We start from the raw sequence: 27,919 nt of genomic DNA on the forward strand, positions 1-27,919 counted from the left end.
AGCACAGGACTGTCCTTGGGACCTGGTGGCCGCTTTGGAAGGTCTGATGCCTGTTCTGATGATAACTTTGTGATGTCTATTTTAAAAAAACAGCCTCATGACATTACAGGCAGAATTTTAACTTATTAATGCCAAGCCATAAGAATAAAATAACAGCCTGGAGAGTTACTTGAAAGGTTTCAAAAATTCTTTATTTTCATAAATTAACACACATAACAGTGGGAATTTTAGAGGCACAAACTACCAAACAGAACAGGAGCTGCAGGGGCATCATGTATGCCAATGTTACCAAAAAATGTACAAAATCTCACTGAACTATTGATCGTGATAATATATAAACACGTCAGGCAGCTACTTACTGGCCAGCCCAGCCCAGCCCAAGGAGATGCGGAGACCTCTCACCAAAATTCAAATCCAATTCAGCACCAGAGAGGGACTCGTGAAGACACACAATGAACAAGCATCAGATCGGACTATGCTGTGCTGGATGGTGGACTACTCGGGGGCCCTCACTTTACCGTCGAATAGCCTTTGCTGCTCCATCTGTGGTTGGAGACCATTACATTTGATTGTGGTAAAACGGAGCCTTCCTCCCCAGCCAGCCTTTTATGTAAGAAGTTCAGTTGTGGTGCAGGAGCCTTCCCTCCCATGAGTTCAGGAAAGGTTGCTCCACATTATCTGGCCAATTATTTAGACTTTGGATACAGCCACCCACAAGGTGGTGATGAGGAGGTCCTTTCCATGATACCAGGGGAAAAGCTTACAGAAACAAAACAGGAGAATTTTAAAAGCACCAACTGCATCCACCCTCCCACCGCGGGAGCGGGAGAAAAGGACCACGGCCGAAAGTTGGTCTCTTGCGGACGCTGATGCACATGGGACTGTGAGGTGGCATTCTGGCCTGGAGACGACCGCGGGCTCCGTGTGCCACGAGGCTGCCCAAAGCTCGAGGACCCGCCCCAGCCCTGCATCCTTGGTGCAGCTCCTGGCCTGGCGGGCAGGGACGGGGCCGTGGGGGACGGGGGGTCGTGCCTGGAGGATGGGATCTGGAATTGACCTCAGGTTGGCTCTGGCACCCACTCAAGGCTCTTTCAGGCAAAAATGTGACAAAGTGTCATGATTTCACAGCTCTTGGAGGAGCGCAGAGCTTTGGGATTCACAGCATGAGTTTCTGAGCTTTTCAGGCTCCAATAAGGCAAACGCTACATGTCTTTCCACTGTACCTCCCTCAGCTGTAGCTCTCAGAGCAAGGTCAGTAAGGAAAAGTGGACATAATCTGGTTTAAAAGGTGATGAGGTATGAAGAAATGAAGCTGGGAAGGAGGCCAAAGGACAGAGATGGGGAAGGTGGGTGGGAAAGCAAACACAGCTGTAAACTAAAAGATGAGAAAACCCATAGTTCAAAGTCTCGGTGAAAAACTGATGGGTGAAACCCCAAGTGGACCTGAGATTTCTCCTCTTTCCCACATTAATGACACTACACCAGAGTAGAGTAAGTTATGGTTAACTAGAACTCCCTGCCACTTCGGAGGGAAGTCCCCAAACTTAGGAATTGTACCAGGGCCCACCAGAATCAGACGCTCGGGGCAGGCCGTGTGCCAGCAGCTGACTCACATCCCCTATCATTGGCGGGTCCCACAGGCTCCGAGGACCACTGACAGCGCTGCCGCTTGCTAGCCAATGGGGAGGACAGAGGTAAGACACGTGTGCCTGAGCATGGCTAGAACCCTTCTAGCGACTTTAGGCAAGCAACGGCAAGTTCGCAGTGGGGACCCATTTTGCGGCGGGGAAAGGCCCTAACCAGAGGGCATGCCGAGAACTTCAGGGATAGACAGGTTGGCCTCAGAGCAGCTTCTCTCCCACATTCCCAGGACGAGGAAGGAACCCAGGTCTCCATTTCCTCCAATTCTCCCTTCCCAGACACCAATGTCCCAAATCCTGCTGCTGGTCCATAAAATGCCCTGCCGCTAACGGGCAAACTTGAAGTCGTAATTGTAAAGTTGGTGATACCACAGTGTGCCCATGTCAACTTCAGCCTGCAGGATGCGTGGCTACCACATCGCTGACTCGGCTACACTGCACGGGTGCTGGCAAACAGGGCTCTGTGGACTCACTGGGAGTTTGCAAGCTCGTCCAGCAGCACTTCCCTAAACACGTTTGGACAAGGGCACACGGCATCACTCACCCACTCCTAAAGCAAGAAGACGGGGCATTAGGGGCCCTGTCCCAGGAAGGGAGAAGTACCGAGGTGAACACAGGTCGTGTCCATACAGTCTAGGGCTCTAGGCCAAGTGGATGTGCAAGGGCAGAACGGGCTCGCTCACTCAGAGCCAGGGGGGAAGCCCGGCTCCTCCTAACGCTATCTGGCCTTGGCCTGAGAAGCCTCGGGGACTCCCAGGTGTGTATGGGACTTACTAGGTGCTGTCTGAGACGGGCCCAAGACAGAGGTGCACTTGGTTTTTTCCGGCTCATGTCCGTCTCACTGCTCCAGTGTGGCACAGACTGTCAACCTGCAAAGGAAAGGCACATAGAGACCTCCCACCCCACCCGTCTCCCCACTGACAAATGGGGAACAAAAGAAACCTAGGAGACACATCCCAGGGCGGCACCTCTCTCTCTCCTCTAGCAGCCTGGCTGCAAGTGCCTGGCGCTGGGACAGTTCCCATTGGCAGCGGCTTCTGCAGGCTCTGAGGAGGACAGGGAGAGGTGACCAGTGTCCTGAGGCTGCGTCTAGTACTCCATTCACCAGCCAAGGAATGTAATTCTCTGAACTCTTGTTTTGAGAGAGAGAGAGAGAGAGAGAGAGAGAGAAGAAAAAAAACACAAGGGAAGAAGGGCAGGGGAAGCAGGGTGCGGGCACACAGGGACTAGTGGGAAAGGAATGAAGCCTCTGGGACTGCTAACCACACAGCATCCTTCTGCCCAGACTCCTGTGGGCACAGAAGCAGCTCAGCAAGCACGGGCATTCTACATTTCCAGTAGGTTCGACACAGGAGCCCAGAGAACAAAGAGGTGTCCTCAGAGGGGCCAGCCGGCCGTGGGATTTCGTGATCCCACCGCAAGAACACACCACTGAGCTTGAACCGTGGCGGCCCCTCCCACTCTGAGGGCCGGCTGCTCCGACAGCTGCAAACACGCTGGTCGGCCTCTACCACCGCCTATACTGTTGTACCCAACTTTGTTACATTCCAACACTTCAGATAAAATCCATTAAAAGACCACACCCAACCATCATACTTTAAAAATGATTGGGAGAGAAACCTGCTCTTACTTCCGTCATTAAAATCAATACATCTACTTAGCACGCAAGAATGAGAACCCAGATGAAAAAAGTACTCCCTCTAATGAATTGCAGAGAGAGATGGGGAAGGGATTGCTGAAACACGTGGATGGAAAAGTGTCTCTCCACTGTCCCAGACCATGCAGATACACTGGGTCAAACATCTACCATCTATTCTGCAGACATGTATTATCTTTCTCCTCAATGTCTTAAAAAATTGTTTTAAAATCACATTTAAAGGCTCTGAACATGCAGCAATTAAAAAAAAAAAGGAATAAAACAAATGAAAATAACACCACAACGTTAAAAAGTGCAACTTACTTTGAATGGGGCCTGGATGGCCCCTCTGGCACTAGTGACCCACAGTCACAGAGGGGAGGAAAAAAATGAAGGGAAAAAGACACACACACACACATACGCACACACACGCGCGCACACACACACACACACACACACGCACACACGCACACATACACACACACATATACCCCAGGTTCTGGGCAGACGGACTCAAAGGATTAGAAAACACCACAGGCTCATCGTTCCTCAGCTACCGAAATGAGCTGTGAGGCCACTCAGGCGAGGACGCCAGGCCCCCTCCCTAGGCAACATCTGTGAGCAATCTTGGTCTAGCACCACCGTAAACAGCGTGGAACTCTCACAGGGACGTGCCAGTGCTGGAGTCCTCGGAATCTAGTGTTGTCGAAGGTGCGCTGCGCCTTCCTCTGTGGATAGCAGAGTGTGGGAGGCGGCGGCCCGATGTCACTCAGGACCACTTCCAGGAGGAAGGGAGCTTTCCTGAGGTTCTAGACTCAGCAGTAGAAGTAGAGGGCCCTCCGCCACCAGTTTCTAAAGAGGCTGCACCTTGAAGCAGTAAAAATCCATGGATTGCAATTGAGTGGTTTGGGCACTGGGCAAACTGATGCAACCTCTCCCCAGGAGGCCTGGGAAATCTAACATTGAGACGCCCCAACCAAACTGCTTCTCAACACCCAGGTGATGGCGCCTCTTCCTCTTCCTTGGCAAAGAAGGTCTCCAGTTCCATTAGTTTCTGTATCAAAAGGGCATCCAGCTCTCGACTCTGCAGGGCTGCCTTTTGGGCTCTGGTGAAGCTGCCTGTCACCTTGACCTTCCCACGAGCTCTCCTCTTTCTTGGGACGGTAAAATCCTGAAACTCGAGAACTCGCTTCCTCTTCTGTTGGCTGATGGAGATTAGCGTACCATTTCGTTCCTTAGGTTCCTCAAAGATGGTCTCTAAGCACCTAAGAGTGGAACACAAAACAATCACCGACACACCAACTCACAAGGCCACACTTCTAGTCAACAGGGGCTGAGGGCTGTTTGCACCAACTCCGTAGGCAACTATTTCCTCTGGCCAGTATCTTTTTTTTTTTTTTACGTGTGTGTGTGTGTGTTTTCAACTTTATCAAGGTATAACTGACAACTACAATTGTAAGATATTTAAAAGCATAATACTGTGACTTGATATAACTGCACACTGGTAAAGGATTCACACATTGGGGTTAACACACTCATCACCTCAGATATTTACTTTTGGGGGGATGGGAATACAATCCAATGACTTGAACTGAATTTAGACCCAAAGGCAGCCAAGTAAAACCTTTTCTGTGTTAGGAATCATATGCAGTATCAGTGATTATTAGTCCAAAAGACAGCCAGCATATTCAGTAAAAACTCCAGTACAAACTAAAAGGAGACTACATTTTCTGTATTAACTAACCCAATATACATTTCTTTCCCATCCCACCACCGACCCCAATTCAAATGCTGGGAACTAAAAGCAACAATTCTAGTAATTTCCAAGACCTGACATGGGAAGAACTGAGCATACCCTGTCTGCAGTTAAAGAACTAGAGATTTACATCGATCATGTCAGAAGCCCTCCCCATGTATTACTGCCTACTCCTGTGTACCACCTACCTGTTTGCAGGAGGAGACTTATAATTCTTGTTGGTATATATTTCTTCCAAACTGAACTCCTTTTTCTTTAACCTGAAACGAGAACAAAATGTTTGTCTCTTACAAGAGATAAGATTAGCTTCCTAACTCTGTCCATTAATTTACTTTCGACCTTTCTGTAGTATGTTTTAGATGTGTTTCATGTGAACATATACTGGATTTTCCCCCCCAGGCTGCCATTCTTCAATGTTATGAAATTTAGCTCATTTATACTTATTGGGAATGATACAGCTGAATTCATAACTATTTTCTTAACTTACTGCTTCTTTTTCTTCTCCTCAGTTGACACCCTCCCCGCCCCCGCCGCACTTGCTGCTGTCTCCCTTGCAGCCCATCTCCTGGCTTGGAAATCATACACTCTTCTATTCTTTTAATGGTTGGCAAGAATTTTACGAGTATATTGAACTTAGAAACTAAAGTGCATCAATATTTTTACCCTTCTCCCAACAGCACAAGGACCCTGGAACTTCTATCTAAATCAGATCAGTATTGTCCCAATTTATGTTATTAGTGCTCTATTTTGTCTCCTTTTTTATTTTGTAATTTATTTGTTGAAGAAATCAGGTAATCTGGATTCCCCAGTCAAGATTTTTTTACTTCATTCCATCTACATGGTGTCATTTAACATGCTTCTTTGACCTAAACATATGGGAATACTATAGATGTTTCCTATAGACAGGCAATTAAATATAGAGGCATAATCAGATTAAGGTGTGTTTGGCTAGGAAGACTTTTAGATGGTGCTGTATGCTTCCATCACAAGGGACATGACCCCTGTTTTCACCCTTTTTGTGCTATTGATAGCCACTGAAAAACACTGACAGATTGAGATAGATTTACTGTTCTTTACCAGGCTCAAACCCGCAACCTTGGTATTATCAGAGGATGCTCTAAACCAACTGAGCTACCCAGCCAGAACTGCTTTTCAGAAATTTTTTTAAAAAAATATATTTTTTATTGACTTCAGAATGGGAGAGGGAGAGAGAAACAGAAAAATCAATGATGACAGAGAATCATCAATCAGCTGCCTCCTGCCCGTCCCACACTGGGGATCGGTCCAAAATCCAGGCATGTGCCCTGATCAGAAACTGAACCATGACCTCCTAGTTCAGGGGTCGAAGCTCAACCACTGAGTCATGCCAGCCAGGCTGGTTTTCAGAACTTTTATCTACAAGGTAGAATACATCCAATTCTGAATCCTATTTTATTCTAGTAATGATCAATAATAGAACTATAAGATAAAAATACAGTAAGATGAAAACCACATGGGAAAAGTGAAACATGAATCATGATCATAGTAATAATTAACTATTAATTGCGTATGTGTTGTGTGAACCAGTATAATAGCTACAGTACATTTTTTTGGAATCTCTATTGGACTTTACAGCAACCTTGAGTTGGGAATTCTTACTCACATTTTACAGAAAAGTTTCTAGAAGCTCAGGAAGGTTATTAAATAACTTACCTGGGGTGACTTCAGGGACCATGTTAGGCTTCTATTTTCCAATGAGAAATGAAGGAGTGAGATCCACTACATGAAAATAGAGCTCTGGAGGTCTTTTAAAAAATGTTTCAATTGTCATAATGTGTCCGTGTAACACATAAAATTGGATTCAGGCTAAATACATAATTTGGAATCTGTTTTTTCTCCCCTCTTCACTTTATAGGATTAGCAATGGTCTCTGTCATAAAAAAATAAATATTTAGAGCCCTAGCCAGTTTGGCTCAGTGGATGGAGTGTTGGCCTGTGGACCGAAGGGTCCCGGGTTCAATTCTGGTCAGAGTCATGTACCTCAGTTGTAGGTTCCTCCACAGCCCGAGCCCTGGTCGGGCCTCACGCAGGAGGCAACTGATCGATGTGTTTCTCTCACATCGATGTTTCTCTCTGTCTTTCCTTCTCCCACTCTACCTAAAAATCAATGGAAAAATACCCTTTGGTGAAGGTTAACAAAAAAAATAAATAAATAAAATGACCAAATGGTTTATGACATGTGTTGGTCCAGTTTAAAAATAAAAATAATAAATCTTTAGAAACAAAATCTTTTAAGGCTATAAGTAGACCATAACATGGATCTGGTATTTTCGAAAAAAATTTAAAAAATTTGCCCTGACCGGTTTGGCTCAGTGCATAGAGCGTCGGCCTGCGGACTCAAGGGTCCCAGGTTCAATTCCGGTCAAGGGCATGTACCTTGGTTGCGTGCACATCCCCAGTAGGGGGTGTTCAGGAGGCGGCTGATCAATGTTTCTCTCTCATCGATGTTTCTAACTCTCTATCCCTCTCTCTTCCTCTCTGTAAAAAAATCAATAAAATATTAAAAAAAAAATTTACTTCTTTCCTTCATTACATTTAGGCCCCTTCCCAGTTTTGTGCACAGAATGTTGTGAGCTTGAGCTGTGGGGTCGGGTAAGACCTGTGTGAGACAGAAACCACCTGTGTCATGACTGGCACTATGGCCTACCAGGTTCCTAACCCAGGAAGCTCAGCACACTTACCTACACCTGGGGTGACAACAGTGTTTTCCTCCCAGCACCACTGAAGGGCAAAGAGAGAGAGTATGCACCCAAAGGGTGCATGGTGAGCTCAATGCAGATGATTGGAGTGTGGTGAGATACCTCTGCACATAAGTCTCTGGCCACACTGCCAACGAATATTCTTGGGTCAACCTTAGGAGTAAAATAGCTCAAGAGTAGACTAGTAGATCACTAAAAGGTCATTGTATTATGCCAAACGATTTTCCAAAAGAGTGAAGCTATGTGTATTAGGGAAAGAGCTCACCTTTTGGGACGAGGGAGGCCCATGGGGGTAAGATTAGGGTCTGGCTTAGGAATGGTTTTCCGGATGCGAATCTGTGAGACTTTCTTTGGCCTCTTCTCTGGCTCAGCCTATTTTTAAGGGTTAAAAAGAAAGATACGTCAAGTTGTAAGATGTTTTAAAAAAATAAAGTCCCTCTTTTCACCCTCAAGATATCACATCCTCCATTTACAGATGACTCTAATAAATAGTTTATGACAAAGCTTCCCCTGCTACTCCTGCCACCAGTGTTTTCAGCAACTACCCTATTTTATATTATTAAAAGAGAACCCTATCATTATCTGTTGGATACAGCAGATATTGCAAAACTGAAAAATGCCGTCATTCACTCATCCTCTTTGAATGCATGAAGCAGCGCTGTGGTCTAATTCTCTAAACATTGTTAAATTCTGTCATTAAGAAAAAAAGATCCAGAAAACAATGTAGATGAAGAGATCCAGGGTAGCCTGTAGTGGACAAACAAAAAACCTCCTCTTGGTACTCTCCAGGACTCAGCTGAAGCTAAAGGTGGCAAGTAAAGGCAGTCAGGGCCCACGTGTACCTATCACGCGATCTGTCGTCATCAATGGCCATCTCCAGTGCCTCTGCCACCTGACCCCAGAGCACTTCACACTCACCTCTTTCTGCTCTGGAGAGCTGGTCTGTGGACGGGGGCGCGCTGCTGTCACACCATCCAGTTCATCTAATCCAGGAACCGGGAACTCAGAGGCTGACAGCAGGAGCTTGCCGACAGCCGAGTCTGTTACCAAGCACGACTTGGGTACCAGGGCAGGGAATGGAGGCTCTAGCCTAGCAGCACCGAGAGAAAAACACAAGAGAAAGGATTGGACTCACTTTCTACCTCAGCACATTCAACTTAACCCCCAGACTAGGTTGAAGCCTTTTGCCAGCAATGACATTTCAACCTGATCTCTAGTCACATCTGGACATAGCCTGTGTCTGCGTATATAAAAGTTTACAAGAATGCGGTCAATCCATTTCATTGGTATGGAGCGATAAAATAAGGAAAAAGTAATGAATAAGGAAAAATGTAAAAAGGAACAGATTTTTTGGAAGGGAGAAGACATTTAGTGAATGAAACAAATGAAATGTAGGCAGATGAGATCAATCCCATCCAGGCACTGAAGTTGGGCTAAATGACCAAAAATAGCTTGAGAGGGAACTTACAGTATAATGAGCTGGCTAAGTGATTTTGACCCCCCCCCCCCTTATTTGGTATTGATTACATATTCTTAGTTGTTACTTATAATAAAACACATTTGAATCTAAGATTCAATCTGGTTTAGAAGAAAAACAAAAGCTCAGAATCGCAACAGGTCTGATCCACACCATCCGCTACCATATTCTCTCTCTCTCTCTCTCTCTCACACGCACACAGGCACACACACTCACTCACTCTGCAAGTCCTCATGCACCAGCACCATCGGACTTACCTCATCTGACTGCCACTGGTGTTGTAAGCAGCTTCCATGCCTGGAAGAGGCACATACGGTAACATGGTGTGGCTGAAGCAAAACAAAAGTACATGAGCAATAGGTTAGGGCAGCGGAACAACAGAAAACGTTTTGATGTCATTATGCGTTTAGCACATGATGGTCAATTAGAGCCCCAGGAAGATAAGAAATGTCAGTCACTCAGAAAGATGACAATCTCCCAGTTGGGAGCATTTCATTTATGTGCTCATCACTGGAATGGAGGCCGGCGGACAGGGAGATGATTTTCTCACTTAGATGGAAAGAAGGTAGAAATAAGCAGAGGGCAGTAAGAGAAAGGAGGGGAAAAGAATCATACGGGCAACATAAAACATGTTTAAAGTCTCTATTTACTCAAAGGGTTACAAACAGGAGGATGTATCTATTACATCTAAAGCAGATCTTTAGGGATATAACTCTCAATTCTTTTTCTTCTCTAACTTTCAATTAGAAGGTAAAATGATACTGGTGAAATTATTTTCCTAGTGGTCAAACCACAAGAACTCTCTTCCAAGTTCACATAAAATTCTATAAATTCTGCAACTATAGTATGTAAATGCCAATCTTTGAAGCCTTTCTGTTCCAGAAAGAAATGCAAAGGTTCACAAACCAGATTTGGTGACGCCTATGCAATTAACTTGTTAAAAAAGTATTTCTTCGTATCCTTTACACACCAAACTCTGAATTAGGTGCTGGCTATATAATACTTTGTGAACAAGTTATAGTTACAAGCCATTATTTGTCACTACTTAACTTGTCATGTTGTTCTGTTCAGAGTAGGGACAAGAGGAGAAAAGACCTTCAAAAGATTTGATGGTTTGCAGAATGAATGGAACAGAACAAAGAATGGCACCAAATAAAGGATTCGGCAGGAAATGAGAGGGGTCTGCATTTAAATTACTGCCCCATTTTCTCAGCAGAGACTGGGCGAGGTATAAACAGAACGCAGACACAGCTCCCAATAGCCCTGCATATCCAGCAGTGGCCCTCCCTCTCCCCGAGGCAGGCAGCAAAGACGGACCACTTACAAAGAACAGGGGACAGTTTACCTGCTTGTGATGTCCAGAGTTGGCGGTCGCTTGCCGTGAGTGGAATGCAGAGCAGAGGTTTCGAAGGGGCAGGCAGAAGGCCCATGCTGGCTCCAAACGGAGAGCACTCGGCCCACCGAATAGGGCAGAGAACAGAAGATCTTGTCTGCGATGGAGGCTGGAGACCTTAACCCCCTCAAGCCCTGTGTAAACTGAGTCATGAAGAGCCTCTGCATGGTAGGCATGTGACTGGAGAAGCTCCGTTTTTTTGTCCAGATTCGGTAACATCCCGGGGAACAAAGTGCTAGGAGAGTGTGAAGGCCAAGGACAGAGCAGCCTGTTCTGGTCTGGACTATGGCGGTGCCTCCGTAGTCTTGGAGAGGAGCTGGAGGCTGTGGAGGAGCCTGGGAACGGGCCTGAGCATGGAGGCCAGTGTCTTCCCTGAATGTGGCCAGCCCAGGGCAACCGTGGGACAAGAAGAAGGAAAAGGTCCACTTGGGAGGTTGAGAAGGACAAGGGGTGGCCTCCCCTAAGGCAAGCCTCGCCGGAGCACAGTGCTCAGGAAAAGTCCGTGGGGACTCAGGCGTGCGCTCGGAGCCTGATTTCACGTGAAAGGATATGGGGAAGATTCCAGAACCGAACAGCAGCAATGGCATCTTGTTGCTCAAATCTATGAAGCTCATTTTGATGGCTTCGAGTGGATAAAGTGTCAAGGGTTTATTGTTAGGCCTCCTATCCCATCCACTAGCTGTCAAATATGGATTCAGCTGCATCATAGTGTCTGAAAATCCATCCAGGAGCTTTTTACATCTGAGCCGCTTGTAGCTTTTAGCCACTGGAAGGAGTTCAGAAGAACACCGCCGATACCTTAGTTTGTGGGTCTTCGAGGCTGGGGCCAGCCTGGAGGCAAGGACGGATAGCTTGCTGAGTAAGGCTGATTCTTTGGTGGGCTTCCTGACGGTCAGGCTCCTTAAGAGATGGCACGGAGTAGCCTTCTGCTTTGGTATGTGCCTCACTAGGCTCCCGCTAGGTACAGTTTCGGGTTCCAGTCGTGTGGGTGCAGACATAGCAGGTGAACTGAGAAGTCTGTGTGCTTTTGTGGGGAGGGTTTCAGAGGAATTCTTTAAAAAGGCAGAATTCCTGATTTTACTGATTTTCCTCCCCACGTTGACTTGCTCCTGACAGGGAACTTTCTTACATGCCCGATGCGGCTGCTTCTTCAAGGGAAGCACTCCTTTCTGATGGGAAGTGTTCCCAAAGGCACCGTGTATTTCGTAACACCTAGCAGAGCTGGGGTCTTGGGATTTCTGGGGGGCACTATGAAGGCAAGGACCTATGCACAACTCAATGTCCTTTTTTAATGGATGACGTAATTTTTCCTCCTTTGGGTCCTTCAACTTCTGAAGCCGTGCGGTAATGTGACCTTGGGCCAGCTGTGCTGGGGTGACTTCTTTCATCCTGGTGTACTCACATTTGTAATCCTTAGGTTGGTTCTGATTTTGCACTTCATCTGACAACATATTAGATGATGTACATTGTTCCAATAGTGTATGTGCTTCTTTTTGATGTTCATACCCCTCTGCCTTCTGCAACATGGAGTCCAAATCCCTCTGGCTTTGTTGTTCTTCAGCGTCACCATACATCCTCAGCGATTTACAGTGTGTCTGAGAAATCTCACTCCTGTCATCACCATGACCATCTTCTCTGGTAATCCTCTCGTCAGATTCCTCCCCAACAGGTAAGTGATCTGGTGGTCCCCTCTGATCTTCTTTGGCTTCTTCCCCTTTCACTTTAGTTTCTGTTTCCATCATCAAAGGCAAAGTTTTCATACTGATGTCAATGCTGTTTCCTTCGCCGGGATTACTCCTATTCCTTGGTACTTCTTCCTTCATCTCAGGCAGGACTGTGGAATCCTCTACATTTTCACAAAGCATTTCACCATCTTTTGGTTTAAAAAATTTTTTCATGTCAGTTTCTTCACTTTTAACAGTAGCTTCTGATGCTTCTTGAGCAGATAGACACAATGGCATTATCTCAATGGATTTCAGGCTCTCTGGGAGAACCGAGTTCTCATCTTGGTGTCTTCTAGACACCAACTCTTCTGAGGAAATTCTAAAGGTATTTTCCTTGTCAAACTCAGAATGTATTTCTAGTCTTGATTTTTCAACCATTTCTTGTGTTTCTCTCAGAGATGCTTCTTTAACTTGCTGTTCATGATGACTATGATTTAAAGACACATTTACTCCATCCAATATTCTTGTATTTGGTTCATGATCTGCAATAGACTCTATCTCATTGGCACAAGGGTCTGGATGCACTTCCATTTCACTATCGTTTAACGATCTGCAAACTTTCTCTTCACATGATTTTTTTATTTCAAGAGATTCTGCTGCAGAGGAAGTAGCATCTGGGAATTCTGAATCCTGGTCAATCTGGCCTGTAAATGCAGCATTCAAGTCTCCTCTCTGAGACAGGGCACTCCTTGAGGTTTCAATTAATGCCAGTCCACCTTGCCGCACACCACCAAGTGTGTCCAGCATGCCTTCTCTAGGCTTATTATTACAGTTTGTGCAGGCGATGTCTACCATACCAGCTGTGGACTTATCACAACTAGAAATCCTTTCAAAGCCTCCTTTCAAATAGCCTTTCTTCCGACTACCACCAGACAATGAGTTGTTATTGCCTGAACTGAACGGCAGATTCTTCTGGTTACAGCTTTCCCCTGTGTTAGGCTCTGTGATGGTCTGTCTCTGGGCATTACCTAGTGTTCCCTTAGCTGGTTTATCTTCACTTCTATACTCATCTGGTCTGTCTGGGTTACTCCGGTAGTCAAGGACTTCATCTGTCTTCTGATCAAGAGTTTTAACTGCTTGATTCATGTTTTTAAAACTGGAGCACTTAGCAGGAGACAGCTCCAATCGTTTTTCAGGATTTGGAATGTTTATAGATTGGTTTAGCTCTTGTGTGGCACAATCAGAGTTGTTATATTTATAAAACACAGTCTCTTTGGGTATATCCTGTTCCTTTAATTCTAGCCCTTCCTCACTGGGTTGGATGTGATTGGTGCTGTGAATGGTTTTGTTGGAAGCTTCACTATTTAACATGCCTACTGTCCTTTCGTTTCTGATCTTATCTCCTGGAAGGCCCTTCGTTTCTCTTCCATTAAGTTCACTTCCCTCTGATGTACAACTCACTTTATGGGTGCTTCTTCCCACGGAGTCTTCTCTTCCTGGGGAGTAGTGATCGCTGTGCTGAAATGCATTTTCATGGTTGATCATCAATGAGTTTTCACCTTCCAGGATGATTCTTCTGGACTCATAAGCAGCACACGCAGAACACGTGCTCTCTCCTGGTGCATTTTCCTCTACACAATGGCAGCTAGAGAGATGCTGAGGTTGAACACTCTGACAATCCATGATAGAGACCTCTGGAGACAAGACTGCTACTTCTTTCTTACATGAGAGAAGTCTGGAATGTAGGTCTTCTGTTCCTGAATCAGCCATTTCGTTTTTTCTTTGTAGGCTTCCTGGTTTGATATTTAAGGTGAAATTGTTTGACGAGGCACCACAGGTTTTGTCACCTGGTGGAGAGATATCTTTCATTTTTGTCTTCATGGGGATGGTTTGGATATCAGTAAGGACACTGGCTCCATCCTCTAATGGAGGGTGATGGCTCTGTTGGGAATCCTCGCTTGGTGCTAAAGGCAACTTTTTGTCAGTTGACAATGTCGCATGATCTTGAGAATTAAGGGACACTTGATTTAAAACACATTCACTTTCTATTTTGTCTAGAACCAGTTCATCAGTAGAGGGAAGTTCATTCAACTCACAGGCAATGCTCTGTTCATCTAAATGTGGAATATTGTCCTGTGAGATCTGTACAGATTTTTCTGACTCAGGTCTGCAACCAAATTCTAGAGATGGTAATAGCTGAGCAGCATCTTTCTTGGGTTTTGATTCCTCATTTACAAGACTTATCTGGTCCTCTGGCATTAAACTCACAAGGGTTTTTTTTTCAATCATAAAGTCACTATATGATGCTTCATTTAACTGGGTGTCACCTTCCAGATTTCTCTGGGTGCTGACTAAGGAGTTAGGGTCTTTACTGTAAATCTTTTCACTTAACATACCAGGCTCGATAGTGGTTGTCTGTTCTGGCTCTTCGGTCTGCATCGAGGAGGAAAAACTGCTTTCTTCAGAGTGTCTGCCTGGATGGCTTATATTAGTAAAAGTTTCTCTATGGCCCTCAGGGTCTGTTAAGCTAATTTGTATGTCTGAAGAGATATTCAAATCTTTTTTTTTAAACGTGACTTCCGTGGCTTCGGGAAAAGACTTGGGCATTAGAGAACTGGAGCTGTCGGTGTGGATACGGCCTTGAATGCAATAGTTATCGTGGACATTTTCCTCTGGGGAGGCAACAGTCTTTTTTTCTCCAGAACAAGGACCACCAGCATCCTCTTCTGGTTGCTTGGCATTAACAAGAAAGAATTCCCCTCTTTCAGACCTGAAGTTCACACACTGTTCTTCATTTTCTTCTCTAGAAGCCAAGTTCTTGCTTTGAGCATCACCATCAAAACAGGAATTCTCTGTCTTTTCAGCAGATCTCTTTAGCAAGCCATCACCTGCAAAACTACATTTTTCTAAGGATGCTGTTCTGGATTCTGGACCAGATAAACTTGATTTGAAACAGGAAACTTCAGAATTTTTTCCTAAGGGTTCTACAACTACATTTCTCATGGGTCTGGGGCTGCCAGGTGCAGAGCCGTGTTTTTCATTATGGTGGCCAACAATCTGGTGGTGATTGTCATCTGCTTCACAGACAAGGCTTAACTTACACAACTCTTCCTTCCCATTGTCCACTTTGCAAATGGCACTGCTCCCTGGTAATAATGACAACGAAGAAGAACAAGTTTTTAATTCTTCACATACTTTTTCTTTAGGAGTTGCTTCTGTTAATCCAGGGTTCACAGAGTTTAAAGGCTCTAGGGAAACGAATGTGCTGGTTTCTGAAACCTCACCACTGGTCATGATTTTGTCTACTTCTGGGGAATCGCTGCGCCCAGCCGAGAGATCTTTACTCACATTGCCATTCTTGTGTCCATCATTATTATCTGTCTGAGTCCCATTGACCTTCATACCTTGTACTTGTTCAGTAGATTTTAACAGAGTTTCAGTTGTAATTTGTACATTTCCTTCTGCACAAAAGAAATAAATCCAAATCAGCATGTAATCATAAAAAATAAATTCATGAAGGCAGAGCAAGGTAATCATGCAACAAACAACAAAAATGCCCAACTCAGAAGAAGAACTACAAAGTCAGTGCACTATGCCATTGGTTTTGTTCTTCTCTGCAGAGTATGACAGAGGCCAAAAGTGTACCTGACTGGAACAGGTAATTAGTGTTACTTAAATGTACTTACTTAGCAGGACCAAGGACTACAACACAAAGACATGCCTGATTCAGAGTCTTAAGCAGCTTCCATTCTAAAACATTAACAAAGCAGACTCATAATATAACATCTTATATTATTAGATGGCTACCTTCTTACTACTTAAATAATTAAATACTAAAGAAGTCACTGATCAGTTACCTCAGCCGAAATACCTGGAATAATAGCTACAAGACTGGTCATACGCTGGTAATCACTGAAGCTGAGTGAGGTACATGAGGGTTTAGTATGCTCTCCACTTTCGAAAAAATTTGCAATTTTATGAATATTTCCAGTATGAAGATTTGTGATAAGTAAATACCTTTGATCCTCAGACAATCCTCAGGGAGGTCCATGCATAACAGTTCTTCATGCGACGGCATCCGGAGGTCCTCCTGCAGGAAGAAGATCAGGGGTCAGGGAGGACTCAGAGCTCTGTTGAATACTTGAGCTCATGAATAAGAATTCTTTATGACTCTGGAAATTCACTAGTAGTCACAAAGATTGGGAATTGAAGGAAACCTCAAATTTAAATAAGTATAATCAATAAAAACTTCCACTTCTCAAGGGAGAAAAAAAAAGGAGACATATATAATACTCTTTGTAATACTTTAAGCAATAAAACAAAATTCAAAAAACAAAAAAAAAACTTCCACTTCTCTATTTGACCTGGAAAAGCCAACTTTCCCAAGATCGGGACAATAGAGGTTTAAAATGTTGGCCTGAAGATCCATCCAAAGCCCTATAAATACCTTCTGAATCAAGAAACAAATTGCTGCAATGTAATCTTAATTTCATTAAAAAATATATCAGGAAGTTTGATGTAGTATATCTCAGTCCCTAACCATTTGAAATACATACTCAATTTTCTTTCCAAAGTTTCTTCCAAAACTTCGTAGAAGGGCTATTTTTTTCTTTCATCCCCCTTCACATGGGAGGAGAGGATAAGGGGAAACATCACCAATAACAACCAGTTTCCTCCTGAAGGAATTCAGAAAATTAGGAAGGGCAGTGGCAGAATGTGCAAGGCTTGCAGCAAATGGCTTGGAGCCCCATAAGGTTAAGGTTGTATTAGTCTGACCAGCTGGGAGACACTGATAGACCAAAGACAGCTGCTCACACGCAACTCCTTCTGGGTCATTTCTTTTTCCCTGCCCTAAGAATAAAAAAATATATTTTTTTCACAGTGATTTAACTGGTAAGCACAGACTATCACATAGCGTTCACCTAAATCTACAGGCAGTGAAATCATTATTACAACTTTTGATAATTTATGTAACACTTTAAAAACCTTACAAAAAATACCAGGTAAAAGCCGTTTGGGCGCTGGCCCACGGTGTGGTGGAGTTGGTTGGGTGCTGTTCCATGTACCTGTAGGTTGCTGGTTTGATTCTGGGTGAGGGCACAGGCTGGCGTTGTGGGCTCGATGCCCAGGAGGGGCAGACAAGAGGCAGCCACTCTCTTCCCCTCTCTCTAAAAATCAATTAAAAAATCTTAAACACACACACACCCAGCCATTTGGCTTTAAGCTTTGTGGTGGAAACAGAACCCATAAAGGGGAGAAGACAAAACGAATGAGCAATGGCAAGTACAGGTGAGCACGGGCAGCAATAAAGCATCATTGAAATTGAGAGGTGGGATTAGCATGGACTGGCATATATAAAGCAGGTCTATTCTTTCATTTTCTAGATAAGCTTCAGTGTGGTATACTTTTGCAGACCATGAACTTAAAAACAAATACCTTCCAGATAACTTATGTGTAACATTACCATGTTTGCAAAAAGTATGAATTATAGCATGATGCCAGACTGACATTATTTGTAAATGGGGAGCAGAGAAAGCTCTTACTTACCATAGAAGGATGAGAATAGAAAAATTACCATTTGGCAATAATCACAGTAATAATTATCTCAAGCACATATTATCTCCAACATCATCCTGGATGTTCAAACTAGTGGTTAAAAGTTTAAGTGGAGGGGGAGGGGAGTTTGAGAATCAGCCCTGTCCCGTGTGGGACAGTTGGTTGGAGAGTTGCCCCATACACGGAAAGGTGACAGGTTCGATTCCTGGTCAGGGCACATACCCAGGGTGCGGGTTTGATCCCTGGTAGGTCAGGGCGTGTATGGGAGGCAACCAATCGATGTTTCCTACAATATTTTATCAATGTTCTAACTTTCAGGAGGTAGAATTTTAAACATTTCTTTCTACCATCTAGATGTTGTTAGATACGGACATCTGATACTATACTAACATTGCCTGCAAAATCTGTCTTAAATGAATAGATTTTTAAGATAAAGTTCCTATGGATCCCTCTTTCAACCTCAAGTGAAATAACTGCTATAGTTTGCAGCATTCTATCAACTATTGGACATAAGAAACATCACATAGTAGCGCAACTTGTTTTTCAAATTGACAGTAAACAAATTCTTTGCCTTGCCCATCCAACACACCCTCTCCCTGACCGCTGCTTTGGAATAAAACGCAGCTTCTGGGACTTCTCCAAAGTTTTAGCAGATTTTAGGAGGGTCTTAAAAACCATTCTTATACTGTTCGTCTGTAATCTTATTTCCCATTAAAAACTGGCTGTATGTTCTGGGGAGGAGAATACAATTCTCTTATTCATTCCCATGAGACCAATTTAGAGCAGGAAAAACACACAAACACTTAAGGGGAGAAATGACTATACATCAGGCTGTCAGCTGTATAAGCAGGGCAGTCCGAAGCTCCTCGGGGCCTGATGTATTGCTGAGCCATTAGCCCAGACCCTGCTGAGCTCCTCCAACCCCGAGCTTCCTGAGCTGGAGGCAGAGGCAGATGGAAGGGCAGCAGAAGGGCAGTGATGATGGCCCCCATCTTCGGATGGGACTGCCTCTACACTGAACTATGCAATTATGGGTCCACAACATGGAGCAAATGAGATATTTCCTACTTCATGACATTTGCGGAAATAGCCAGGAACATGTTCATAGCAAAGTACACTGAAAATAAAGAAACTTCTGTATTTCTAGATGGATCCCTCACTTTCCTATGTTTGCATATTTAGAAAGGAACAGCTGAACAACAGCAACTATAAGTCATCTTAACAGAGCTTAATAAAAAGGAGTTTTCCTCCACCTATCTCAATTCAGAGAAACAACTGGTGACTTTACATAAGACACCGGTCATGTTAGTTGGGTAAGACATTTAATAGCATTCCCCCGCAATAAGTTATCTAAGAGAACTGCTAAAATACTTAGGGGGGAGTTCTGTCTTAAGCTTCAGCAGTATGGCACCAATGCTTTGGTCATTCTTTGCCACACACTTTCAATAATCTATAATAATAAGAGCATAATATGCTAATTAGACCAGACGTCCAAGGGTCCAAGGGCTTCGAGGGAAGCCCAGGTCCCAGGTGTCAGAGGGAAGCCGGTGCTGGCAGCCGGGGGAAGGAAGGCCTACTCTTGCACGATTTTCATGCATCGGGCCTCTAGTATGAGATAAGAACTGTGAGCCAGCCATCACTGTGGGGACAACAGTGCCCTGGCAGACCCGGAGAACAGCTTATGGCCACCAATTGTACTTCTGAGAGTGCAAAGTTCAGATTTCTTCACCTTTGGTGACAATGAATTCTTTCCAACGATTTCCTTTTCATCAAATAGTAAGCACTTTCTCACCACTGCAAATTTCCCTTAGAATCACAGACTCTTAGGGTGAGAAATAGGTAAGCTTAATGGGCAGCTAGTCCAATAGCCTTTCATTTAAGTAAAGTCATAAAAATTGTACAATGTTAAGTCTCTTAAACATATGCCATTAAAAAACAAGTTTTCCAAGAACATAATATGCTACAAGTGATCAACAACCATTGTGTTTCCTTACTTGATGTCCCCTGTCCAGGTACTTTCAAAGAGCCTTTGTATTATAGCTAACAGACAATTCAGAACTTTTTCTGTGTCTGTACTGAGTATGACTAAAGTCTTGTATCCTGGACCCAAAGCTATTACAACATATTCAACCCAGGCATATGCTACCAACATTTTTCAATAATAAATAATGCTTCAAAGAATAACCTTGTGGATACACATTTTTACTTTGTTGAAGGTGTGTCTTCAGGTAGATACATAGAAAGAACAATGCTAGGTCAGCAGGGCAGGGCATATGTAGTTTTGTTAGGGGCAATCAAAGTCTCCTTCTGAACGGTTACATCATTCTGCATTCCCCCTGGCAATGTGGGAGAATATCTTTTTCTTCACAGCCTCGCCAACCAGATATGTTGTCATAATTTTTCGTTTTCACTATTCTCGCAGGTAAAAAGTGGAATCACATGTCTCTAATTATGAGTGGGTTTGACCGTCTCTTCATGTGTTTAAGTACAATACACACACACACACACACACACACACACACACACACACAGTGAATTATCCAAGTCTTTCCTCTATCTTTTGGGTCTTTCATTTATATATTAGAGACATAAATCCTTTATCTGCGATATATGTTGCAAATACATTCTCTCAATCTGTCAGTGTCTTTGACTATGTTTGTGGTGTTTTGCCATTCTAGCAAGAGGTCTTATCTCAAGGTCCACGGATGTCAGAGCTCTGCAAACCTTCTGAAATGTTATTTTCTGAGAGGTCTGCAGCATTCATTTAGATTTCCAAAGGGTCCTATGACCTGAGAATGACTAGGAGACATCACTGCCAGGTCTCCCACTGAGGCTAACGGTGCCCAACAGAATCACTTCTCCTTCGCAGCTCCCAAATTCCTGAGGCTTCTCTCACTTCTCTTGATTTTTCCCTTTCATAGGAAGACACACCCAGCAACAAGGGCATGTACCTAGGGCACGTGCGGGAGGCAACAGCCTCCCTCAAAGATATTTCTGTGACATCTTACTCCACAACGCTATCCCTAATCAGGATACTACCCTAACTTAAGGGACAAGCACACATAATTTCTTAACATCAGATGCAGAAATACCATGACTATCACAAAAAGACTCACTATTTCATATACAATAGCTGCTTCAAAGAAGTGACACTCTTTCATTAAATAAGCACTTCCTCTCTGCAAGGGTCTAATATCTTAAAAGATCATCCAAAAAAGTTAACACCAAAATCAACATTTTGGAAATGTTTCAAGAATAAATCATAAGCTACTTGTCAGCACCTACACTTTATCCTGTGAAGTGTGACTCTGGAAAGCTGTCATTCATATTCAACTCATCTGAATCAACATCTCATCTCTTACCTGACTTGGGCTGATCTTTTCTTCAGAGGCTGTGGAATGTTGACAGGGGTCTTCCTTTGCTCCCTCACAGGGGTCTCTTACAATTTCCACCTGGTCCCCTCGATCTCTGAAGACCTGTAGCTCCATGCTCTCGGTTTTCTCTTCCCTATCCAAGATCCCAGAAGCCACAGAGCCTCCTGCTGTGGAGTCCACCAGCCCACACCGCCCAGGCTCTCCCCCATGATCCGAGGTCTCAGAGGTTTCTTCACAACTTCCCGCGTGAGTCCTCTGCAGCTCCAAGGGCACTGTCCTACTCTGACTTATAAGAGAGCTTGAGGCTCCAGGTTTTACATCTGGAATCACACTTGGCTCAGGGTCAGCATGAAGCTCTTTGGAGACACTTACTGGGAGTTCCGAGTATAATTCCTGTACCACGGCAGACATGGAGGAATCAAGTGGAACTGGCTGAGTCTCTATTCCGGATGACAGCATTAGGGCAGATGTAGATTATGGAGTCAAGTCTTACATCAAACGGTTCACCCTGACACAAATCAAAGGAAGGGATAAAAGTTTAAAACTTTGCAGGGTTGAAGAAAGCTGTCTCAGCTCAACCTGGCAAAAATAAGGACAATAAATTCTAACTCAAATGCCGGCATTATCTGGCATTAAAAACATTGTCTTTAATAGACTGAATTTTTGGAAAACAAATGATGTAAATTAAAAGATCAAAACAGGCTTGGCTGGTGTGTCTCAGTGGTTGAGCATCGACCTTATGAACCAGGCAGTCCTGGTTTGATTCCCGGTCAGGGAACATGCCTTGTTGTGGGCGTGCAAGAGGCAGCCCATCAATGATTCTCATCATTGATGTTTCTATCCCTCTCTCCCTCTGCTTCCCTCTCTGAAATCAATAAAAAAATATATTTTAAAAAAGGATCAAAAGTTTTCTACTTTGTTTTAAAGGCATGAACTTTGCTCATTTTGTTCACTGCTATATCCCCACTGCTTGGAATAGGTACTTGACACAGAGTAGGTACTCAGTAAATAATTGCTGAATGAATATATACCGAAGGACTCTGAAGAATATGAATCACTGGCTTTTCTTTATTAAGATACAGGCTGTCCCCAAAAATGTACACAGCTTTGAATAATTATTAACCCCAATGGGTTAAATATGAAAAGAAAGAAACATCAATTGAGCTATCAGCTGTTAAGTGTATATACATTTTTGGGGACACCCTGTACTTTCTGAAAGAAGATACAGAGAAAATGGAGTTCCGTTCCTTCACTGCTTACCAAACACTTGAGCTGTACCTACCCAGGCTGGCACGAGACACTACTAAGCCAGGTCTTTGCAGGTTCCTTCCTGACCTTTATTCAGCATCTTGAGATTTTCTAAGTGCCTTCACGGTCACCACTCACTTGATTCTCACAATAACCCTGTGAGCTAAGTAGGGCAGCTATCATCTTATGATTTTAAAATCACACCTGAAGAGGTTAAAAATGACCTGCCTACAATATACATGGTTATCTGAGAGGAAGGAGGGGGATACCCAGGGGACTTCATTTGAAATGGGAATGTTTAATTTTTTGCATTGGGTAATGGAAACACAGCTTATTTGCTGAAATAATATTTATATCTATGTAGGTCATAATATATCATTAGTCAACACACACACACACACACACACACGTGCACTCACACAGAGCTAGAAAATGGTACACTCACAACCAGGGTTTCCTGACCGGTAAGTTTTCCATTTTAGTCTACCAATAATGTGTGCAGTTTCCACAAAATCCACTGTGACCTGACCAACGCAGAAGCTGATTAACCACATAAGATACTGCATGCTTTCATTCTGATGCTTTCCCTAACCCTAAACAAGGAGAGGAAAGATGAGAAATAGTTGGCAACTCAGTTCGTTACAAGGATTAATTGGAGGTATTGATGGCACATCCCTTTGGCCAAAATGGGATGTTTCAGAAAGCCAGCCAATTTCTCCTCCCCGGTTCCTAACGTCCAGCTTTTCCCCCAAATAAACATGTTACACACCTGTAAGGTCCAGTGCTGGCTACTGAACGGTCTCACCTTCTCTTCACTGACCACAACAGGTTCCTGAGCAGCAGGGACTCCCAGCAGCACACCATGTAAATCCTCACAACTCTGTTTCCTTGGCCCCTGTCTCTACTCCTACCTTGATTATCTCGGGAGCCCGCTGATGTCACTTACAGACGTCCGTGCTCTGCCTCCACAGGAAGGAGCACCCCCTGTGAATACTCCTGTGCTGACAATCGTTCTTCCTTGTACAGGTCCCATCCTCTCCCCTGTGCCATCTGGACCGAAGCTGGGGGCTGAGGACAGAAGACAGGTCCTCTCACTCTGGACCTTTCTGCCTTTCTCTTGGTTTTCTAAACTGCTGGATGTTTTATTCATGTTCCTATGATTTCATCCACTGGGTGCCCTTAGTTTTTTGTTTGTTTGTTTGTTTTTTAATAACCCAGCATCTCAGTAATGACATCCCCATTATCCTAGAGCTCAGACTTGAACTTTATCAGACCTTCCACTTGCCTTCGTGGACTCAAATCCAGCAGTGTCTCTAACAAATCCCACTCCTTTCAGCCCCCATGGTCCTAATTCAAGATTTTGTTCTGAACACGAACTTATGCAAAAATACATCTTTATCACAAAGAGGCAATATTGATAATGACATAAAATGGCTCAAAATATTCCTCAGAGAAAAGAGTACCTTTCCCTTTCTTATGGCTCCATATACACTGGCTACAACTCAATTTTAAATGCTTTGGTCACCAAAAGATAATTTCCAATTTACAAAAACCAAACAACACATCATCTCTTGATGCTCGTGTTTGGTAGAGACAAAATTCTTAGAATTTGCAATCTGTAGAACAATGAAGCACATTGGCTGTGGAAGCAAAACAGACAATCCCTCCTTTCTCTCCTTGCCCAATTGTGGGTCCTCCAGTTTCTCAGCCGTATCTGCAACTGAGTCACCAGGAACAGCTGAGTGCCTTGGCTGGAACCCTCAGAGATGGAGTAATATTTAGATGCAAGCCTCGAGCAGCAGCACAAAATCATTCTCAGCTCATTAGCTTGCATCACTAAACTCTTCTCTCAATTTTTGCCATCTATTAAGTTATTGGTAATGCCACAAGACTGCAGGAAAATACCCCAAAATTTACCATTCAAGTTCTTTAAAATGAAATCTCTGAATACAATGGAGTAATTAAAAATGGTAAAGAAATATAGTTCTACACAGAAAGTTGCTTGAAATATCTTATCAAACTACATAAACATCAGGACTCCTTTATTTAGGGAAAATATATATGCATATAGGAAATGTTTGAAAGAATATAAGCCCAAGAGTGATGGAATGATGGGCGCTGGAATGATGGACGATGAAAACAGTGATGGGTGATGGAATCATGAATGATTTCATTATATGTTGTACTTTTCCTTTTTTACAATGAGTATGCATTCCATATGTTGAATTTTTTTAAACATTATCTCCCAAGACCCAAATATGTAGCAATAGATAACTGTAACTGTATTATGCCTTTATCAGTATCACCCCAAATGTCAGCTCTCTGCTTCAACCACAAAGTTTTTACATTAAATGTTCAATAAACTTCAAGTAAGAGGAAAGAGTAACACATGCTTATAAAATGTAGATAGGGATTTAGGGTTTAATCCTTGCTAATGACTTATAACCAACCTTCTAGGTAAGGATACCAGATAATTATCTAATTTGAGGTATAAGCAAGAAATAACCTAGAGACTCAGGAACAACTCTTACCAGCTGCTATTGGCTTCATCTTTACCATAACATAAATAAGATTTCGATTGTTTAAAGAATGGATTTTTTGCTAAAGGAAAAAAATTACTGATATTTATAGGGAGTGTGCAGCAGAATTCTTCCAATAAAAGAAGAAATTGTTTTGAATTGAGAACAAATATGCCCGGATCTTTGTCTCAAATGCAGAAGCAGTGCCAGGCGCAGTCTAGATGCTGGTTTTCCTGTGGGGCGACCAGGGTCCCTATCCTGTCATGCACTTGCTGGCAGCTAGGCTTGGAGTGTGTCCCTAACTTCCTTAGGCTAGTATTTCATGTGTAAAGTTAACAAATTAAACAGAACAATCTCAAAGGTCCTGCCCCCCATAAAAATCCCATAACTCTAAAGAAAACTGTTCTATTTCACTGTTTCAGCAAAGCACACCCAAGGCATCCACAATGGTGGTACAGAGCTCAGACTAATCCCCACTGCACTACTCAAGAGCAAGCGGGGGTAATTTAAGAACACTTTACATACAAAAACGATGAAAGGGCACCTTGGCAGTGTTCATTCCTATCCCACCCAATAACAACAGCTCGGGTGGTGGGGAGACAACCCGTGAAGGAGAACGCTGCAGCTCCCCATCTCAATACGTTTAGGATACTAAAAACCTGACAGAGTGGCCATTTCCACTTTAGTCGTTCGTTCCGACAGCCCCCCCAAACAAAAGTTCTGGGATTACAAAGTTTGTAGCACTAAGAAAAGAAATGGGGGGGGGGCGAGGTGGGGGGGAGAGAAGGAATCACACAAAGAAAACAGCAGGACAGAAAACCATGTGCCCCAATAATCCCAAGGCTGAAGGTCTCCCCTCCCTTTCTCTCCAAATGTAAAGGGGCTGCCTGAACGGAAAGAACAGCTAGTAACACGGGGCGCTCACAGTGCCATCATGATGGGCCTCAGACCTTCCCCACCCTCCCCTCCTTGCACCTTGGAAAGGGGCTTTCTCCGCCAGCGATCAGACACTGCAGCCAACCCTTCCAGGAGGGAGTTCGGAGAAGGGCCTCTTCTTCAGGCTCAGAAAAGAAGGATCTCTGAACCCCGTCTCCACACAAACTGAAAGTGGGGCAGGGGAGCCCACCCACGGACAGGGCCCCGCTCTCCAACGCGGAGCGCAGGAACCCTCACCAGCACCCGCACTGCTCCCCTTTCCCCCTTCACTCGCCCGCAGAAGCGCCCCTGTGCCCACCGGGGAGGGAGGGAGGGACGGAGGGGGGACGCTCCTCTCCCAAGGACGGGCTCCCCGCAGGAAAGACTGGGGCTCCTTTTTCAGAGGAAGAGAAAAGCAGCCGCCAGCCACCGGAGCTGCTCGAAACAGACAGCAGAAAAGGGTCCTGCTCTCAGGGGTATTTCTTTTTCTTGGAAGAGCAAGAGACACAAGTGGGACTCTCCCTCTTTGGAGGGGGGCGGGGGGACGTAGCTAGAAGGAAGCTTTTTCTCACCAGAGCAAGTACAGGGAGTGGGAGAGGACATCTCTAACCGGGGAGGGAGCGAGAGCTTCTGGGAACAAAGACAAGGCTGGCCTCTGCACCAGGCCTCCCGACCTCCTGGAGGACAGACTCGCTTCCAAAAACCAAGTCTATTTCCCAGATGATTCCACGGGAGGCCCCCTCTGTTCGCTGGGGGGAGGGTGGCGGGACCTACAAGGATGAGAAGCGCCTCTCTCTCCACCCCGAGGGTAGGGGTGGGGGGCTATTTTCACGTGGGAAACGGGTGGGTTGAACACTTGCCATGGGGGGTGGGACTGGGGAGGGGTGGGTTGGGGGTGCTGAGAGGAAACATCAGTTTCTCTGGAGAGGATATTAGTTTCCTTTTTTAAAAAGCAAGTGAAGTAACAGTTGCTAGCAACAATTGACCACAAGGTTACAGCGACGGGCTGAGCACTCCCACAAGGTCTCCCGGAGCCCCTGGGACACGTCTACCCCCGACCCGAGAGGGGCTGGGGCGGGGGGGGGGTGCAGCCATCGGCCAAGGTCACAACGGTGGGCAGCGGCGGAGGGCAGGGGCTCGCGACGATCGCCCTCCCGACGCCAAGCGTGCAAATGGCAGGAGCTCACGGCACAGCCGGCGCCGAGGGGGTTAGAGGAGCGAGGCGCCGCGCCGCCGTGGGCATGACTGGGGGCGGGGGAGACAGGCTGGCTGCTCCCACCATAAATCCCGCATCTTCCTCCCTGTGTCTCGGGGTAAAGGTGGAAAATAAAGGGGCGACGGTAAGTCCATCTCCCACGGGGAAGGGAGAGCCCCTCTGTCACTTTCAGGCAAGTTGAGCCTCGCTCGCTCTCCACTTGCGGGGCTGGCGCTGACCACATCGGAGAAGTGGGGGGAAGGTCTTGTTGGGGGTGTGGGAGGGTATTAGCCTTAAAATAAATTCAGACTCGCCCTCCCGCACCCCGGGAGCGGGGCTTGCTCCGCTGAGAGACGCACTGGAGCCGGGGGAGAGCGTCCGCCCACGACCGGGGGCGTCGCACTCCCCGGAGGAAGTTGGGGGTCTCCGGCCGCGGCGAGGCTGAAGAGGAGCGTCTCTCCCCCGTCGGAGCCATGACTCGGGGAGGCCGTTTCCCCCTCGCGGCGCGGGGGCCCGGTCTCCTCCCTCTCCCCGGGGCGCTCCGCCGCCCCGCAGCGCAGCTTCGGTTCCCTTCGGCACCCCGAGAGAGCGGGGGGCCGGGCTCCCCCTCCACCTGCACCTCCCGGCGGAAGGTCCTCTCCGGGTGCAGTGGGGCGGGGCGGCTGCGCCCCAAGCCTTCCCGCCCCCGCCTCTTACCCTGCGGCCTGCTCGGCGGCCCGCACTCGCCCCGCCAGCCGGGCCTCGGCAGCCGCAGCCCCGCCGCCGCCAAGTCTACCTGAGCCTACGGAGTCCCGAGAGCCCAGGGCGC

The 27,919-nt window shown here is 45.2% G+C and overlaps 1 protein-coding gene across 3 annotated transcripts; it reads right to left on the reverse strand.

The window, feature by feature from the left end:
* Positions 1–169: 169 nt before the first annotated feature.
* On the reverse strand, positions 170–27,907 carry PRR14L (proline rich 14 like). 3 transcript variants are annotated; one of them, XM_023746553.1, is made up of 9 exons: positions 22,928–23,097; positions 21,223–21,742; positions 16,322–16,394; positions 10,593–15,765; positions 9,505–9,576; positions 8,689–8,860; positions 8,036–8,142; positions 5,221–5,292; positions 170–4,541 (listed from the first exon to the last, which is right to left on the reverse strand). In XM_023746553.1, the coding sequence occupies exons 2-9, from the start codon at positions 21,691–21,693 to the stop codon at positions 4,265–4,267; spliced, it is 6,417 nt and encodes a 2,138-aa protein (XP_023602321.1). In that variant the 5' UTR covers positions 21,694–21,742; positions 22,928–23,097; the 3' UTR covers positions 170–4,264. The 3 variants fall into 3 exon arrangements, with proteins under 3 accessions (XP_023602321.1, XP_006105613.1, XP_014303170.1); XM_006105551.3 differs by lacking the exons at positions 21,223–21,742; positions 22,928–23,097 and adding an exon at positions 27,887–27,907; XM_014447684.2 differs by lacking the exons at positions 21,223–21,742; positions 22,928–23,097 and having other exon boundaries at positions 10,593–15,450; positions 15,653–15,765; positions 16,322–16,511.
* Between the last annotated feature and the right edge of the window lie 12 nt (positions 27,908–27,919).

This window comes from Myotis lucifugus, unplaced genomic scaffold, assembly GCF_000147115.1.
Source record: "Myotis lucifugus unplaced genomic scaffold, Myoluc2.0 scaffold_694, whole genome shotgun sequence".
NCBI lineage: Eukaryota > Metazoa > Chordata > Mammalia > Chiroptera > Vespertilionidae > Myotis > Myotis lucifugus.